This window comes from Drosophila suzukii, chromosome 2R (genome assembly GCF_043229965.1).
Source record: "Drosophila suzukii chromosome 2R, CBGP_Dsuzu_IsoJpt1.0, whole genome shotgun sequence".
NCBI classification, from domain to species: domain Eukaryota; kingdom Metazoa; phylum Arthropoda; class Insecta; order Diptera; family Drosophilidae; genus Drosophila; species Drosophila suzukii.
Window position 1 is genome coordinate 5732240 of NC_092081.1, and position 17817 is coordinate 5750056.

The window sequence follows — 17817 nt, forward strand, 5'->3', positions numbered from 1 at the left end:
CATCAAATTGTTTATTGTGGGATCAAGTATTGGCAACGCTCTAGCGTAAGAAAGGTGCAAAAAGAAAAACATTAAAGTGTTTGTTTTTAAGTAAGCGAACTTCAAATACCCTAAAAAGATGGATGAAAATGAAATTTTACTGTTAAGTATATAAAGTAATATTAGTATAATATTTTTATACATGTTATTATAGAGTTTACCTAAATAGGCGGAAATAAGAAGGTATTAAGATATTTATAGCAAAGTCTTGAGGTAAGCATTTAACAGGTTTTCTTATTTATAAAATGATCTCATAAAGGGAAATGTACCCTTGAAGTGAGTGTAAAATAAAACATCAGTTTGGAAATTGCGCGTGCGAATTTAGTTATGCACGATATTTCACGCAATTGAAGCGATTCACAATTTGTCATTCATTCATTTATTCGTTTAAAGCCGAAGACGATGAAGAAGACGAATTTCGATGGGGAAATGCCAGAATTTTATTAAATGTACTTATTTAATTTTAGGCAACACCATAAAGCTGGATCCTATAAGCAAACACTCTTATTAAAATCGAACCATCAGCGTGAAAGCTCACAGTTTTGGAGCCGCTGGTCTCGGCATTCGACGACAAGCTGACACACCCACAATTTCTAGACCTCCCCAAGCACACAGGCCCCCCAAAACGCTGAAGGTCAGGGAAAGTAAATGAAATCGAAAGTTTGCCCAAGCTGATAGTCGAAACAACGGCACGTGTGGGCCAATTAGAACATAAATCAAATAAAAGCGTTGGAAAGACAGAGCCATTGAGCTTTTGACGGCGTCACTGGAATGTATAGTACATATGTGCTTACTATATGGTGGATCTAAAGAGAGGGAGCAGAGCTATAGAGAACTTGTTTTGATCTGGCAGAGTTGTCACTGCGCCAGAAAAACCATGCATTTATTTTTAAAGGAAACCATACAAACAATGAGTCGCACTCTTTAAGATTTTGTCTTATCATAATTACCTTTATATAAACCTTTTAATTTATTAAAAACATTTGTAATATACATATACTTGTCGGTCTTATCTTTAACGTTGTTTTAATGATAACAAACTTTAAAATGTACAAGTTTTTTATATTTATTTTGGAATAAATTAAGGACCAAGATTATAAAAATCATAAAAATAATTTAATCCTAAAACTTGATCTTAATATCATACCATTTTCGAAAACATTTTTTGTCACATAAAAAAACACCTAAAAATGCTAAATTAATTTTTAATTTGACCAGTTGTAAAAATATTTCGATTTTTAATGAAATTCGCATATATAATATTGATATTGATATATGATGATCTGATATGATGATATATACATACTATTATACCGCTCTTTTCGTGGACTCGACAACTCTTTATCCTCCGCTGGAACGAAGTGATATTACGTGAATCGGCGGCTACAGGGAGCAGTGTGCTTCTGACAGCGGTCCGATCGCGTAGAACTTTCGCAGTTTCAGCCCCATTTCCCCTAGACTTCTAGATCAACAGGTGTGTGAGATTTTGTGGCTAGTAGCCAGTCCGTGATTACATAACGACACAGTATTTTTCCCAGCCATGTCGCTCCGTGTGATGTCCCCCGCTATGCTGAATGCCTGGAGCCAGACCCTGGTGCGGGCCATGTCCACCCAGGGCGGCAGCAAGAACATTGGGTTCGTGGGCCTGGGCAACATGGGCGCCAACATGGCCAGCAACCTGATCAAGGCCGGCCACAAGCTGCATGTGTACGACATCTCCAAGCCCGCCTGCGACGGTCTGGCCGCCAAGGGAGCCACCGTGTACTCCAAGACCTCGGAGTTGGCCAAGAACTCGGACTTTGTGATCACAATGCTTCCCAACAATGCCATTGTGGATGCCTCCTACGACGAGATGACTGCCGATGGCGTCAACAAGGACACCATCTTCATTGACTCCTCGACGATCTCTCCGGAGCTGGTGAAGTCGCTGCAAAAGAAGATCAGCGGCAAGGGAGCCCGGTTCATCGACGCCCCCGTCTCCGGCGGAGTTCCCGGCGCCGAGCAGGCCACCCTCACCTTCATGGTGGGCGGCACTGAGGCGGAGTACCAGGCGGTCAAGGCCGTCCTGGAGTGCATGGGCAAGCGGATCACCCACTGCGGCGTCTATGGCATGGGCCAGGCCGCCAAGCTGTGCAACAACATGATGCTGGCCATCTCGATGATCGGCGTCTCGGAGGCCATGAATCTGGCCGTGCGCCAGGGCCTGGATGCCAACGTCTTCGCCGAGATCATCAACTCCTCCACCGGCCGCTGCTGGGCCTCCGAGATCTACAACCCGGTGCCCGGCGTCTGCCCCACTGCCCCCGCCAACAGGGACTACGCCGGCGGTTTCTCCACGGCCCTGATCACCAAAGATCTCGGCCTGGCCTCCGGCGTGGCCAAATCCTCCAACTCGCCCATCCCGCTGGGATCGCTGGCCCACAAGGTCTACCAGTCGCTGTGCGAGAAGGGTCTGGGCAACAAGGACTTCTCCGTGGTGTACGACCTGATGAAGAAGGAGAAGTTCGACGCTTAGGTTACTAACAGATCCACACCAGACCTGCATTTATATACATATAGCACTAAGTTTGGGTAGCCCCCTATTTTGCAATTTTGACTGTGCAATTACCATGTTCTATGCAAATATGTGCGTAAATTAAAGACGTATTCGTTTATCGTATTGAGTGAAAAAGTTCCATGGTGTTGCGTAATCGTGGGCTAATATGATTTGGTCTGGAGATCGTCGGACGACTGGAACTCCGAGTGCTGATAAGGGCCTTCAAACATCTGTGGGGTTTTGTTTTATTGCCACTTTTGAATCCCCAGCAGATAATTTCGGATTGTGGCTTATCTCCCGCACTCGTGGCATTTGATTCCACACGGTGATCGCTTTTAATTCATAAAGCTCGCAGGTAAACAGAGAACCGAGCAAAACAAACAACAATGAAAATCGGAATGGAAACTGTGGCGTGGTTATCAAAAGCTCGCCGATTGAGAGGCACTGATGGAATATTTCTCATAATGATATGAAATTCGTAGCATATAATATCACAGTTTGAGAAGCTCTTCGAGAAGCATAAACAGTTAATATAAAGGGAAGAATCTAATAATTTTTGTTTTGACAATCTCAATTAGAGCTAAATTCCCAATTAGCAACTGGGTGAGGAAAGAAAATATTTATATTTTGATCGAAACATAAATATCTTACTAGTAATTTAGATGTAGCCTTTATAAGGTGCTCTAAGTTATTTCTGGGTTACCTATAACAAATCCAGTTCCCACGGAATTTCGACTACATTTGTACGTCACTCCGACTTTTAAGTTTATGTTTTTAAATTCTGCCGTGTCTTCTTGTACATACAATCTATAGAGAATTCTTATAGCTTTGCTGACCTTAAATTCTCAAGGTCTTGGGGGCTTGGATTTCTCGAAAGTGTTTTCGGTCTAATGAAAACAGAGAGCTTCTTAAGTAAATATGTGAAAAAAAGTTGTCTTAGTTTGCACTCACTACTATTACGAGTTCTTATATATTCAAAAAAATATTTGTTTATCGCATCGTATGGAAAAATTAGCGTTCATTGCATAACAGTTAAACAAAAAACAAAGTTAGCTGAACTATTGATAAGCAGTATCAAAAAGTGGGGTGTATTTTTAGTGCCCAGTTCGACACCCCCACACATGCCTAGTTTTATCTAAAAGTGATTTTCAGTACTTGAAAGCTTAATTGGCAAGTAAACAAAGAGCTGAGCAAAACAAACAAAGATAAAGTAACAAACAAAACTAAAACCATAAAGCAAAAAAAAGCTTACATGTTATGATGCAAAAATTGTATTATGGAAGTTTGAGAAGCACTGTACAGTTTTAAGGAATTGCCATTAGTGGTAAAAATAGATTCATGTTTTGAGCGAAATCCAAAAATATTTTTATTATTTTTGCCATCATATATATATATTGAAAAATAACAAACTTAACTTAGGTGCTAATTAATTAATTGAGTTCGGTATGTATATAAAAACTTTGTTGTTGCTTTTTTGTGGGGTATAAAATAGTTGAACTATCTAAAATGTATCAAATCGATCAATCGGAGTGGGTTACAGTAGCATTTAATTTATATATAGTTGTATGGCTGGGCCGGGGCCTTTACGAGCTGATTATCCTAGACATAGTTAATAAATATAGATTTTAGAAAATGTTTTGAACAATCTTTTCGAATGAAATAATTACAATTGTTTTTTGGTTAGGATTAGGCTTATTTAGGTATATATGTAAAGGTATATCATGAAGAAGCGTCCTTAAACGAGTCGAGTGCAATCGAGTGGTAATTTGTAAATGGAGTTGAGGGAAACTTCGGTGCGGTACGCAGCTTCCGTGGGTTAAGTCACATAAGTAGTAAGCCTAGTTGCAAAATTCTTTGAAAATATCACAAATTGAAATACACAATACACAATAAATAATTAATCGCATTTGGATTCGCGCAAAAGGAATCTGGTAGTTAGCAATTAGAGTTTTGGTAAATATTCGAATAGATCTTTGAGAGAGGTTACCTTAGGTACATGCAATGTTTCAATAGATTCCTAATATCTGCTATATTCGTGTATGTACATAATCGGTTCGTGTAAATAGTTTGAGTTTGCGTACATTTACATTAATATTTCTTTCTGTGTGTACATATAAATAATTCTAGGAAAATAAGTGAAGCAAACTTTGTGCTGCATAATTGAGTCAAGTTGAATTGATGTAGTTGTCTATGGGTGGAACTAGTTGACTTGGTGCCGCCCTCGTGCCCTCGATTCTTAACTAGCTAACTAACTTTGGTGTCTAATTGAATTCGCTATGGCTCAGACTGAGGCTCTTGGCCTGGCCAAACTTCTGCTTCAGCTGGCTGGTGTTGGCCCGGAAGCGCTGCATCAGCTGCTGCTGCCTTCCGCCGGATCCACCTCCTCCTCCACCAGATCCTCCAGATGCGCTGAACTGCAGCGGCGAAAGGGACGCCATTGCCGCATCAGCGCTGGTTATGGACTATGATCCCTTCAGCTTCTTCTTCGGATTGTTGCGCATCTGGTCGGTGGGCGCCGATGGTGGCAGCTCTCGATATTGATTCTGTAAAAAAACAGTCAAAAATAGTTAGGTCATCAATATTCAAGGAATTCCATTACAAAGTACTATTATTTTTGAAAAAGCTTTCTTAAGATATATATCGACAGTAAGATACTTCAATCAATATTCAAGGAATTCCATTAAAAAGTACTATTAGTTTTTGAAAGAGATATATCTTGTAAAAATATTTTTTAATTGAGCTGGAAATATAAGTCTTAGGATCTGTTAAAATTTATATCATTTTTGGAAAGCTTAAAAATGTAATAAAAAGTTATGTAGTTCTAGGAAAGTTTATGAGCTCTATGGTCGTACATACTTAGGAAAGATGACTCTACGGCTGTTTACATTACTACAAAAAATTCGAAAGGTTACTTACAATCTCCTCATTATCTGGCACTCGTGAAAGGAAGTCCAATAGCTCGTTGTTGGGAATGGTATTGGGTCTCAGCAACCGTCTGGAGAACTTCATCAGGCCCCAGAAGAGGAGCAGCCAGCGGAGTGGAACGAAATGCAGGACCAGAATGGCGCCCAATAGTAGAACCACAGCCAGCCAGGTGAGTTCGGGGACGGAAAAGTTGAATGTGCTAGGGGTATTAGGAAAATCATATAAAATGTGCTTCACTTAATAGAAAAGAGGCCTCACTTGATAGTGCTTTCGCCTAATGAAGCCAGATAACCTATGGTATTCTGTACTGTCTGGGAGACTTCTTGGATGGCCTGTAATCTTTCCTTGATGGACTTCTTCTCCTCCTTCTCCTTATCGTCGTCATCATCTTCATCGTACTCGTAGTCGTAGTGCGCAGCGGCATCTGTGGTACCGGTTATAAGGCGATATAGCCATTTTCTGCAGTATCAGTTAGGTAAGCATTATAAGACTTCTATCTATTAATAAGCTATTAAGCTTATCTACTCACTTTAGTATAATAAGTAGTAGAACTAAGGGTACTGTTTCTAGATCGCCGTAAACACAGGCCACAATCCACAGGACAAAAGCTATGCTGGAACGCACAGGAGATTCCCACTCGAAGCAGCTCCTATGAAAAGCATTACCTGAAATTATAGAACCCGTATGCCTATAAAACATCCGAAAAACTCACTGGACGTAGCGCGCGGCATCTAGGATATCCATAATAATTTCCTTGAGTCTATTGACATTGCGCAGGAAGAGTTGTCTCTTGAATTTGGCTTCCTGCTGGATGAGTTTCTCCTCCTTGGGCTGCAATGCTCGACACACAGCTCGGATCTCACTCCAAACCACAGTCAGTTCCAGCTGAATTTGTGGGGAGTTGCCTTTGGCACGAACACAGAGGTTTTTATCCTTCAGCGTGTACCATCTCTTGACTCCGCTCTTGATCCTGAGGAGGGGGATGACTAGTTTGCCCAGGAACTCGACGCGATGATCCCGATCCTCGTCGAAGACGGTGATTTCCAGAACCTGAGTGATGTCCTTAACGTTGCTATAATAAAGATTAATCAAATCCGTTAGCTATGTAGCGTCTTTTAAGAATAAACTATACTTACAAAGTAAATATCTTATTCCAATTAGGAGTGAGTGTTTTATACTCCGTTTGGGTTTGCAATCGGGCGTTTCCCAGTTCCAACACACAAAAGGGATCGGATTTCCCGCCAATATCCGCTGCAGCCAGTCCAGTAGCTCCAAAAACCTTCACTGTCAGGTGACCCACATCGCGCAGATTTTGGAGGCATCTTAGGAAGCGATATCGATCCCTCAGCAACTGAGCCTCTCGGGGATCCTCCTTGAAGGCCTTCAGATCGCTGATCGTCTCCAAGGCTGTGGTCCCACTAATAGTGAGCATTAGGTGGACTTCTCCAGGACAATCTTCGAGGGGCTTCCAGATGCCATGCGTGGTTTCGCGCTGGAAAACGCTCAGGTCAATAATGGCCTTGCCATAGAGGGTATTTCGATTCCAGAGGGCCAGTTCCAGGTTCTGGTCCTCATCAAATAGGTGCAGATCGAACTGCTCCAACCAGCGCTCCGTCCAGGAAGACTTGCTCTTGTACTTCTCATTGCCCAATCTGAATTTGATAATGTTTATTGTTAATACTAAATATACAGTGCTTTTGGCCTTTTTCTCACCTGAACTTAAAGTGCGTGTCAATCAGCTTGCTGCCATCTTCAGCCAGCGGCAAATCCTTGGCTTTGACCAGCAAAATGGTGACCACTGAGCTCCAGATCTGCGACTTCAATCGCTTCGATGACTCGGCCAGCTTCGAGTTGCGCTGAAAGTGCTGCAATATTTCCGGAAAATGAGCCTCGGCCACCTCCCTCAGATCTTCGCATCCCTGCTCCAGTTGCTCGCGGATCTCCTCGTGCTGGCGCCTCACATGTTTGAGCACCATGCGAGGAGCCCGCTTGCAGCTGGGCCAATTGTTGCCCAACATGATCTGCGATTGAGACCCCAAGCCACAGCGGACACAAATTACACAGACCCAGAAAACAAAAACTTATAGCCGCACTTCGCTTTCGACGATCAAGCAGTGACTAAAGCCATTTGGGACCGAGGTCTTGCGATTGCGAGAAAAGTACACTAACTGCGAAATAACAAGGTATGCCGGACTAGACAAAAGGCACATGCATATGTGCATGTAAGTGGAGTGTTTAGAGGTGGATGAGTCATCTTTACATCTACCTGTTAATTCAGGGTGTAACTCATTATTCTACCATTAACATATTAGGGTAATTTTATTTCCATCCGAAATCATATACCGGAAGATACAAAAACGTAACTCAAATATGTGAGGAATTAGTTTTCGATACTTTATTTTAAAGCAATTCACGTTCTGAGGATTTTAAAAATATACTTTTTTCATGTAGGTATTACTTCTTACTGTTTTTGCTTTTAAAAGAAGATGTTTAGAGGTATATAAATACATCTATCTGTTAATTCAGGGTATAACCCCTTACTTTACATTACGGTTGGTATTTTTTATTATCAGGGTTTTGTTAGTAAGTAGCACCCCAAGTCTGATACTTTTAAAAAGTATCCAAGCTGAGTTTAAAGAAACTTTTGAAAATGTTTCCCGGACTGGAAAACTTGGATATTATCTTTAAGAACAATTTTCAAGATTCGGAAAATTCACTTCTACCATGTATGTAATTCTTTTTACACTCCATGATAATTTTTATATCAACTCCGACATAATGTTTCTGATTTAAATTTTTTGAGCTCTCGAGTTTCTTGAAAACCTTCGGATAGGGTATCCCGACATCGACTTTCTCCTATGCCAACTCTGCCCCCGTATTTCCCCGTTGCTCAATTGTTTGCTTTGGAGCGCTTTGTCGAGAGATAACATGCCATGCCAATGACAGCTCAAGCTTTAATTTGTTGAGCCACTGCGATCGGTACTCTCACCGCATAAAGCTAGTCATGATGAGTTTGCCGTAGCTGAAAAACAGCTCAATTGTACGGCTTTAGTTCAACTTAGTTGCGGGCACTGCATCAAAGCCAAAGCTTCGTGTGTGTCCCTCCGAAAATAAGACCCCAAACCGCGTCCAACCGATTCAGCTGAGCCATAAATAAAGTCAGTGGGTAACCAAACTCTTATAAATAAAAGGTGGGTCAAAGTTGGGGGTGAGCGATGGAAGCTCGTCGAGAGGCAATTAATGCCAGACAAAAGGTAGCGAGACAATCGCTTAGCCCACCGTGGAAAACTGCCGGGTGAAGGGCTGATTGATGGGCCAGACGAGCTGCTTCCGACTTCCCCGAAGAACCCCAACAGTTAAAGCCCCGGAACAATACTGTGAATCGATTTATGGATGCCACTCACCATTTCCTTGTCCTCCTGGCTGCGTGGCCATAGTGTCAGATTGATGAGTATCTCGCCCAAGCCGCTTCCGCCATTTCCGGCCGAGTCGCACAGCTGCAGGTGGATGTCCTCGGCCTTGCCCAGTTCCAATTGGGTTAAGTCCAGCTTGGCCGAGCCCATAAAGTCGTCCTGCAGTCCCCAATCGTAGTCGAAAACCTGTTCGAGAGGGGAGAGGTCGAAAGAGACAAAACGGAAATTTGCTCCGATTAAATTGGGGCATGAGCTTTTGGGAATTGGTCTGGTTTCCAAACGATTATGGTTCCATACACACCGAAAACCATACTTTTCCTCACTTTTGATAAAATTATTTAATAAAAAAAACTTTCTTAATGGCAGCGGTGGGATTCGAACCCACGCCTCCGAGGAGACTGGTGCCTTAAACCAGCGCCTTAGACCGCTCGGCCACGCTACCATGCAGAAGGCCCGCAGCCAGTTTCGTATCGGTTATCGCTGTTCTTATCTGGGGAAAACTATTTGTGGGGGCAAAACTAAGCATTAGGAAACCCTATTACATTTTATGCTGTCTTAAGTTTTTTCCTAACTTTTGATTCTGTTATTTCGAGGAATATAATACACAGTCATAGTGGTAAGATTCCTATCTATATAGTAATTTTCTAATTTGGATTCTAATTAAATTTAGAAATGACATGAAATGAGTGTCTTATCAAAGTAAATTGTTGTATTTGTTATCACATATTTTAAAAACATTATAAGTTACATAACGATGGTCTACTATATATAACTTTATTCTTTGCTGAAAGGGTTACTATTTTCTTTTATATATATAAACCATATATACATACAGTATTTTAAAATACATTGTGTAAAAATAGAAAAATAATACATATTCTATGAACAATAGTTCTTTATCAGCCTGCGGCATACTTTCTCTCCGTGTAAAACCCAAAATCCAACTTTTCCGAAGTGCCTGACAGGCCACCCCAAACTTTCGCGGCACTCACCTTCACGATTATCGGCTGGAAGGGGTCCTCGATGGGCACGATGAAGACCTCGTCCCACACGGGATTCAGTTCCCGGTGAATGGTGCGCGACTTGTGGAGGAGGCGGCCGCCGACCTTGAACTTGACATAAGGATCACTCAGTCCTGCGGCAGGGCGAAAGACAAAAGAAATTTCTCGCTGCAGTGCCAGTGCATTGTGTCCAGTGCTTGATTAAGCACAAAGGAGTGGGTAGATGGGTGGTGAAATGGGAAAGGGAAAGTGTCTGGGTGGGGGCGTGTGGGCCTGCTCACCATTCTTGTCCATGGCCACCAGGTCACTGCCGGACTTCAGATGCACGCGCAGCTGAAAGAAGACGAATTGACGTAATTGGGCTTCGCGCTTGCGACGTAGCTCGTCGGCCTGATCGATTGCAGTTGCAGATACATTTTCATTTTCATTTTCATTTTGCAGTTAGTTAGTTGAGTTGTGCAGCACAGCAAGTCGTTGGAAAAGCGGAAATCGGAAATTTCAGAAATTCCAGGAAATTTAAGTTAGTGCCATTGAGTAAAAGAAAAGGCGTTGAAAATCAAAGAAAGCCAATTGGTAACAGAGGCGAAGCGAAAACAAGCCAAAAACGAGGAGTCACCCACCTGCAGGGCCTCCAGCTGCTGTTGGGTGGTCAGTTCCGGTGGACTGCAGCCGGCCGAGCCGTTCTCCGGATGCTCATCGATCCTGCCCTCCATGGAGCCGCCGAATCGCTGGATGACCTGGGCCATTTTCGCGGTGGCTCGGAATTCCCGGGCCAGTGGAGAGCCTCCAATGGTGGTGCTCCGGTGTCGAGGACTCTGGGTCACGGAACTGCTCTCGGAACTGTAATCCGCGGCATAATCCGTGCTTTCCTCGAGGAAATCGCTGGGGGACTTGCGACCCAGGCGATCTTTGCTCTTTGCCCGCGACCAGCGATGCCGAAGGTTGTTGAAGAATCCGTGCGTCTTCTGCAGCACGCCCACACCACTGGCCACGCCCCCCGATCCGCCTCCGCCTCCGGCCAACTGATGGGCCACGGCACTCTTGGCCCTCTTGGGTGATATGTGCGGCGATTCGCTGAGGTGGCAGTCGTGGCCATTCAACTCCGAGGCGGATTTGCTGAGGTGCTTGCCCAGGCGCTGTGATTGCTGCAGCTGGGGCGAACCATGTGGCGAGATCCGGAGGGGCGGAGTGGATCCACTGACGGTGGAGCTGCTGCCGGGCTGCTGGTGCCGCCGATCCGAGTCGTCCTCCTGCTCCACCTGGTCAACGTAGTGGATGCGTGCTGGAATCGGGCGAAAAGTGGCAAAGGGTAAGTGTTATTTCCGCTGGCACGCAACTCCCACAATCGATTTAACAAAAATCCAGCGACCGATTGATAAGTAAGGGTACAAAAAATGTATATTATAGGCAGTATTTGCGGATATTTGAGTGCTTTCAGCCCATTCAATTGCCACCCATGACATCACTGCTCTTTCGCTATTGTCTTAATTATGAGAATTACAAAGAGCTATAGGAAAATGGAATGATACTTTCCATTTGTCGATGCGGTCATCTAGATAAAAACCATGCCAGCACTTATAAGATGTGAATTACTTTGCCTATTATAAACAAATTTTACAACCAGGAAACGTATGACATTTGGGTTTACATAAATGTCAGTCACTAGCTATTTTCCCCTGCACTTTCAATATATTTCCCATAAACTGCGAACCGTAAAAACTTTATAGTCAAATTAAGAAAATTGGTATTTAAGGTATACTTTTATAATCACTTAATTTAACACCACCTCAAATAAATTCAGATTTTACGATGTGGAAATGTGCGACACTTTGGCTTGCATAAATGTCAAAAGAGATTTTCAACTGATTAAACGTCGCTTCGTTTGAACTTTAAAAGTGGGATTATTTGTAGAACTGCACAGTTTCATAAATTCCTGACAGATGCTTGTGTATTTTGCTCCCATTTCCCAGCTTTCACACGCATTTATCTTGCTTCTCCGCAGAAAAGTGACAGCCAGTTGGGTTCTATCAAGCTATAAAGCATGTTTTATAGATAGATGAAGAAGGATTCGCACGGAGCTCCTTGTATTTATCTCTGTATATACCCCTGGGGTAGCACTTTTACCTGTGACTGGGAATATCTTATTAATTCTGTGGCACAACACAGAGGCTTGTGGCTTCTTTGTATTCTGGTTAGAGTTCGAGTTCCCCGAGGACTTGAAAGAGGGCCGCAGATGCAGCGGTTGCATGACATGGCCAACACTCGCGACTACGAGTAAATTGAAATAAATAAATGATTACAGCACTTTTTGATTGCCTGAGCAGCACTTGCACTGCGATTGCTATTTAGGTTTATGGTGGATATTTCAACACGACACCTATGTGGGGTATACCCCAGTAAATATATCCGATTTTGCAGAATGACATATATGATTCGATTTTCTCTCCCGATTTTCCAGCACGGAGCTGGGCGAACTGCACGCTGGCAGTGCCCCTAGAAGACTGCTTCGGATTCGGATTCGCTGTCTGCCGTTGGGTTCATCCCACCCCCTACCACCCACCACCCACACCTACCCCTTTTGCCACCGTAACTTTTGCTCTCCTTTGGCATTTGTTATTGTTAACCAAGGCGCACATACAGCCACAGTTTATGCCACAATTTCGAGTATCTGTGTGTGGCATTGGCTTGAATGTGAGTGGGTGGTGGGTGGTTGTGGGTGCTTTGTGGGTGGCCCACTGTCGGTTTTACCCTCCTGCATTATTAATGCCCTGCGATGCTGCAGCTGGTTTTATTTTTCTCCGGTGCCGCGAAAATTGGAAAAGCATCCAACGATGGCGTCACCAAATGCAAATCCGAGTGTGAGGGGATAAACGGCAAAGCTTTACGCACCCCGAGAAAGAAAGCTTTCTGTTTTCGGTATTTTCCCGGACATTTTACAGAGTTTGTTTTATTTTAATGAATGAAATGGACGAGTGCGTTGGCACAAAGCCCAAGGGGATTGGTCCTGGCAAGGACACAAGTGCACTGGTGGTGCAATAGCAATTCGTCTGACTCTTGTGCAACCGAATGGGTTTGCATGTAATTTCAATTAATTTAATGCAAGGAAAATGCAGATTTCCCAACGCCCACATTCAGGTGCGGCTTTTCCCCCCCTCAACCGCCCCTTGCCACACCCAAGTGATTCCGAATATTTGTGGCCAAACTATTCCCGGGGGAGCACTTTGTGGCTTATGGCCTCTATATTACCCCACATATGTATAATTTTGTGCTGCCTTATACAGTGGGCCTTATATTTTGGAAGTCAGTGTTTGGCACCACAAAAGTGCTGCACACTTTTAGGCTCTCAAGTGCTCTTGCTGCCTGTTAGAAAATAAATTTACTTGAACCTTGGAATGCGCGCTGCAATTAGCTAACTTTTGTTCTGGGGCTGGCCCAAAGTTTTGTGGCCATAAACCTTGAGGAGGAAAGGGAAAGTTCCTTCAAATTATCGCACATACGCCATGTGGCCGGGACCCATTTAATACCATTAACAAAGCCGAGTGGCATTTCGTTTTCCTAATGATCGCATCTGCAGCACGTGCTTTCGAGAGGCATTAAACCCGCGTGTTTTACCGCCCTTTTTACGGCCCCAAATAATGAAATTGTATATGTGGCCATATCCTTTTCAAGGCTGAAACAGGTTCATAAGCGCAGCGTCATTAATGTTTTTGTGTTCTTGGCCATATCATGCACGTTACAATGTCGGAAATTGGCCTGCGTAATCGGTCAATATAGGGGCTACATCAGACATCAATTATGGATTTGACAGGGTGCACGGACTGGTTTCTATCACAGCTTTAGTCAATAAACCAAGCTCGAGGTCAGTCATCAATTATTCAGACATAGGTCAGCGAGTGTCATATGGTACTAATATGACTGTCCCCCTCGCACCTTCACTGTGCCTCTCTTTCTCCACGCTCACCTGTTGACTTTTTCTGACATTTTAGCGAACCTATTTCCGTGCGACAGCACTGAGAAAAATGATATTTTATAAAAACTTATTTTATCTAGCTATAAGGAAATGGATTTCGATCACTATTGAAAAAAACTTAGTAAGTCCCAAGATTTTAAACTGAATAAATATTAGTTAGCTTTGATTTTCATCTTTTGCTCTTCTTATCAATTTCATTGATGATGATTTAATTACTAACAATTTTAGTCTTTATACGTGGTTTTCTATGATTTTACTGAATACGATTCACATCTTACATAATATTTTCTACCTTGATTCAAATATTCAAATTAAATTATGCAATTTAATACGATTTGTTTTTTTTTAATGTGGATGAAGTATATGTTTTAAAAAATATATTTTATGAATATGAAAAATATACAGATTTTTTTATGTAACATTTTTTTGTTATATATCAAATTATTAATATCCAGTAATCCATCCATAGAACCAAAAATTCAGCTTACTTGGGATCATTTAAATTAGTTTTAAGTCAGTAACTTTATCTGTGTCTTGATGAATATTTAACTTTTATTAAATTGGTAAATTATTGTTCTTTATACACGTTTTTCCCAGTGTAGCCAACGTTTTTTTGCCCACCCAAGCTCTTTGTGTCCCGAGTTTTCTACATTGTTGTGCTCAAGTCTTTTTCTGCCCTTTGGCTTATTGGCCCTATAAGGTAAGGAATGACGTCACTGCCGGCTGGCACAATCCCCTTTCCATTCATGCGAAATTGGCGGCATGGAGCTGTCTGGATGTCCCGCTGTTTGGAGCTTTGCCGGCTGCTGTCCTCGTTAGCGGGGTCCGACTGTAGCCCACTGTGTGGGCTTGTTGTGGCTCTGATTATCATGTTTTCCGAGCACGCAACGAACCGAAACCCAACTTATCACAGCCTAGAGTTTAATCGCTTGTCGCAGCCAGGGCGTTACTTTTGGGTCCCCAGGTGGGCGGCGAGGCGAGAATGAATGAATGAGCGAATGAATGAATGCCTTTATGGGCTTCTTATATTTTTTCCATCAACGCCATATGGATCAGACACTCATAATTAGCGCATTCTGATGCTGTCGAAAAGCCAAACCAAACAAAACCAAACATCTGCCACGAGTTACTCGAATTTCGATGAGAAATTCCTTAACTTTTTTTTTGCATTTTCCCATCGCTGCAAAGCTCTCATCGTTCGCCGCTGTTGGATAAATGATTTTTCCTCAATTTATTTTGCGACTCTGAAATATTCATGGAATTTCTCTTTAGCATGCATACAATATTTCCTTGGTCACCACTCCCCCAGCTGGCGATTTAGTTGTTTTTTGCGTTTCGACTTGAACTCTGAATTATGCATGGATTATTTATGCGAATTGTGTCCTTATTTGAAGGCCGCTCTTTTGGAAATGCACAGCAATTGCAGGACCTCTAAATGGGGACTTGTGGTCGGGATGGGATTCTGTATGCAAATTGCGTATACGCAGCGTGAGCCCAACTGATGGACAGCTCGTTTGGCAGCTCATAAATGCCGCAGATCTTGAATGGACAGATGCTTAATTAACTGCCGGGATAATGACGAAATTAAACGGGATTATGCCAGTCTTTTTGATGGCCTGGCTTACACTGATGCCCCATAAGGGCCTCTAAAGCGGGGATTACCCACTGTTCGTGTGTGTCCGCCCTTAGGGATGGAATCCGGGGGATACGCGGCAATTGGGGAACCACAATATGTGCTGGCCCGAAGCTTTCATTTTAATTAACTGGGCTACCTTTGTGGGCCAGCCATTTCGGAGCCAAGTAATTACAGCTCGCCAGCAAACAACGGCAAGAAGAAAAACACCAGAGAGAAAAATAAGAACAAAATTGGTCATCAGAGTTCTAGGTATGAGTTTTTCAAATAGGACAAAATTCTGGTGATCTAAGTTTTCATTCTTTTTAATGCATACAAGCTATGAATATTTATTCGTGTCATTTTTGATAAAGCAAACTTTTAAAATAAATATCGGCATATTACATTCAAAGTTTTGTTATATCTTTTGGTAATATTTAAAACAAAACATATAAGCGCATGATTTTGTTTGAAAATCTTTTTAAATTCAATTTTTAATCATTTTTAATTTGAATAAGGGTAGAAATTATTAGATACGATGTTGGTCGAACTTACTTGAAACATAAAATCAAAATGTAAAAGCTTTAAATTAACTACAAATGTTAAATATAATATTTTCATAATTTCAATTTGTAAAAATAGCAATGGATGATAAACAAAGGGAAAAACATGTAAATTCAATATAAATCTTTCGATTTTCTAAAAGTTTTTCATCAAAAATTGTTAAATTAATTTTAAGTTATTTAAAAATTGAGTTTGTCTCTCTGTATTTAAAAAACACGAGATGCTGTAAAATAAACTTTTAAATGATATCCAAAGTGCATTTTCTTTCTAACTTTTTCCCCCTTGTTATGTGAGAAGATCCTGCAGGAAGACAACTTTTGAAACTCCATACTGACTTTATATCCAGCTGCTTCTGAGCCAATTCCAACAATCAATTTATGCGTTCGTGTCGAATTGCTATGTCCAATTTTACGTTTGGCAATTTGCAGATGGCGTCTGCAATTTCAATCAAGGGATACGAATATGTGGTTCTGAACAGCGGGGGACGGAGACGGAATAAGGAGAATCGGGTATGAAAAGGGCAGACACCTCGAGGCCACCAGTGGCGACAGTTTTCCTGCTCATTCCCTCAGCTTTTCCGCTCTGGGATGTTGATTTGTCAAATGGCCACATAAACGGGAACAAATTAATGGCAATGCGGATAGAGAAGAGCTGAGAAATGAGCGCCAAGCGATAATTAAAAACTATATCAGGCAAATAGCACGCGACATCTAGACAGACCACAGAAACCGAACAGAACCGAATAGAACAGCCAGTGTGTTGGCCACCTATTTTCATTTAGCCATGCCAACTGCCATCGAGTACTTGCGTGTCTCTGCATGTCTGTGTTCCTGTGTTCCGGAGTGAGTGTGTGTGTGTGTGTGTGGACCGGAAGCGCAGCGGCATGCAAAGACGCCATAACTGCCACGGGGAGCAGCAGCTGAATGCCGGGTAATAAGGTTCGGAACGACCTGACCGCCATAACCTCCGCGGAACCTGTGCGTTTCAGAGGCTATCGGTCCTAACCCCTTGCTGACATGGCGCCAAAATCTTGCGAGGGAAGCTCTTTAAGTTGTGATCTGTTTTTATTATATTTTTGATTAACCTTGCTGACATGGCGCCAAAACCTTGCGAGGGAAGCTCTATAAGTTGTGATCTGTTTTAATTATATTTTTATAGGAATAACCATATAAGTGATTAACCTTAGAATAATTTCAAAACATAAATGGGAAACATCGATGTTTATCAAACATCAACGTTCATAGGGATTGGGGACGGACGGTCGAACGGACTTATGGACAGGTATGATTTCAACAATCCTCATCAAGAAAAAAGCTGGTAAAAACTTTTTGGCGAACACCAATATAGTACATTATAATCGTTTCTTAAAAATACACAGAGAGAAATATCCTAGGACATTGTTCTTGAATTGAGAACATTCGTTCTTGTAAGTACATTATGGTATCAATGTTCTCAATACTATTGTAGAACTAAATGGTGAGAAAAGAAAAGTTAAATTGAGTTTGTTTAACAACTTTTAAGTATACTCAACGGACTGCACTAATAGATTACTTGTCGAGATATAAAATGTACATAAATACCGCCAAATCAACTTTATTCGAGCAAATAAAAACATTTTTAACTTAAAAATGTCGTTCTATTTTTGAGAACGTTTTCATCTCAGATGAGAGCGTCAGAATTTTCTCTGTGTATATATAGTTTTGTATTACTGAAACATTTTATAATAAATACCTACACCATATTAAATATATGTGTAT

General features: G+C 42.0%; 2 protein-coding genes and 1 non-coding gene across 5 annotated transcripts; 1 reads left to right on the forward strand and 2 right to left on the reverse strand.

Annotated features, from left to right (window-relative positions):
• The first annotated feature begins 1369 nt into the window (after nt 1-1369).
• Nucleotides 1370-2710, forward strand: LOC108017808 (probable 3-hydroxyisobutyrate dehydrogenase, mitochondrial). 2 transcript variants are annotated; one of them, XM_017084955.4, is made up of 2 exons: nt 1370-1513; nt 1578-2710. In XM_017084955.4, the coding sequence occupies exon 2, from the start codon at nt 1580-1582 to the stop codon at nt 2552-2554; it is 975 nt and encodes a 324-aa protein (XP_016940444.2). In that variant the 5' UTR covers nt 1370-1513; nt 1578-1579; the 3' UTR covers nt 2555-2710. The 2 variants fall into 2 exon arrangements, with proteins under 2 accessions (XP_016940444.2, XP_016940445.2); XM_017084956.4 differs by having other exon boundaries at nt 1389-1513; nt 1566-2710.
• Nucleotides 2711-3916: 1206 nt separating this feature from the next.
• Nucleotides 3917-12292, reverse strand: Mctp (multiple C2 domain and transmembrane region protein). 2 transcript variants are annotated; one of them, XM_017085628.4, is made up of 12 exons: nt 12039-12292; nt 10535-11196; nt 10196-10304; nt 9906-10048; nt 8905-9099; nt 7214-7365; nt 6637-7152; nt 6213-6572; nt 6030-6149; nt 5759-5959; nt 5492-5699; nt 3917-5118 (listed from the first exon to the last, which is right to left on the reverse strand). In XM_017085628.4, the coding sequence occupies exons 1-12, from the start codon at nt 12160-12162 to the stop codon at nt 5038-5040; spliced, it is 2871 nt and encodes a 956-aa protein (XP_016941117.2). In that variant the 5' UTR covers nt 12163-12292; the 3' UTR covers nt 3917-5037. The 2 variants fall into 2 exon arrangements, with proteins under 2 accessions (XP_016941117.2, XP_016941118.2); XM_017085629.4 differs by having other exon boundaries at nt 10196-10247; nt 12039-12289.
• Nucleotides 9274-9355, reverse strand: TRNAL-AAG (transfer RNA leucine (anticodon AAG)). Its single transcript has one exon. It is a non-coding gene; the product is annotated as a tRNA-Leu (tRNA).
• Nucleotides 12293-17817: the final 5525 nt, after the last annotated feature.

What these genes read in the sequence shown, in the direction of transcription:
- LOC108017808 (XM_017084955.4), top strand. Translation starts at nt 1,580, where the DNA reads ATGTCGCTCCGTGTGATGTCCCCCGCTATGCTGAATGCCTGGAGCCAG.
- Mctp (XM_017085628.4), bottom strand. Translation starts at nt 12,162, where the DNA reads ATGCAACCGCTGCATCTGCGGCCCTCTTTCAAGTCCTCGGGGAACTCG. An exon ending in GACACGCACTTTAAGTTCAG is followed by an intron (nt 7,153 to 7,213) that starts GTGAGAAAAAGG and finishes TATCAAATTCAG; the next exon opens with ATTGGGCAATGAGAAGTACA. An exon ending in TGGAATAAGATATTTACTTT is followed by an intron (nt 6,573 to 6,636) that starts GTAAGTATAGTT and finishes TCTTTATTATAG; the next exon opens with CAACGTTAAGGACATCACTC.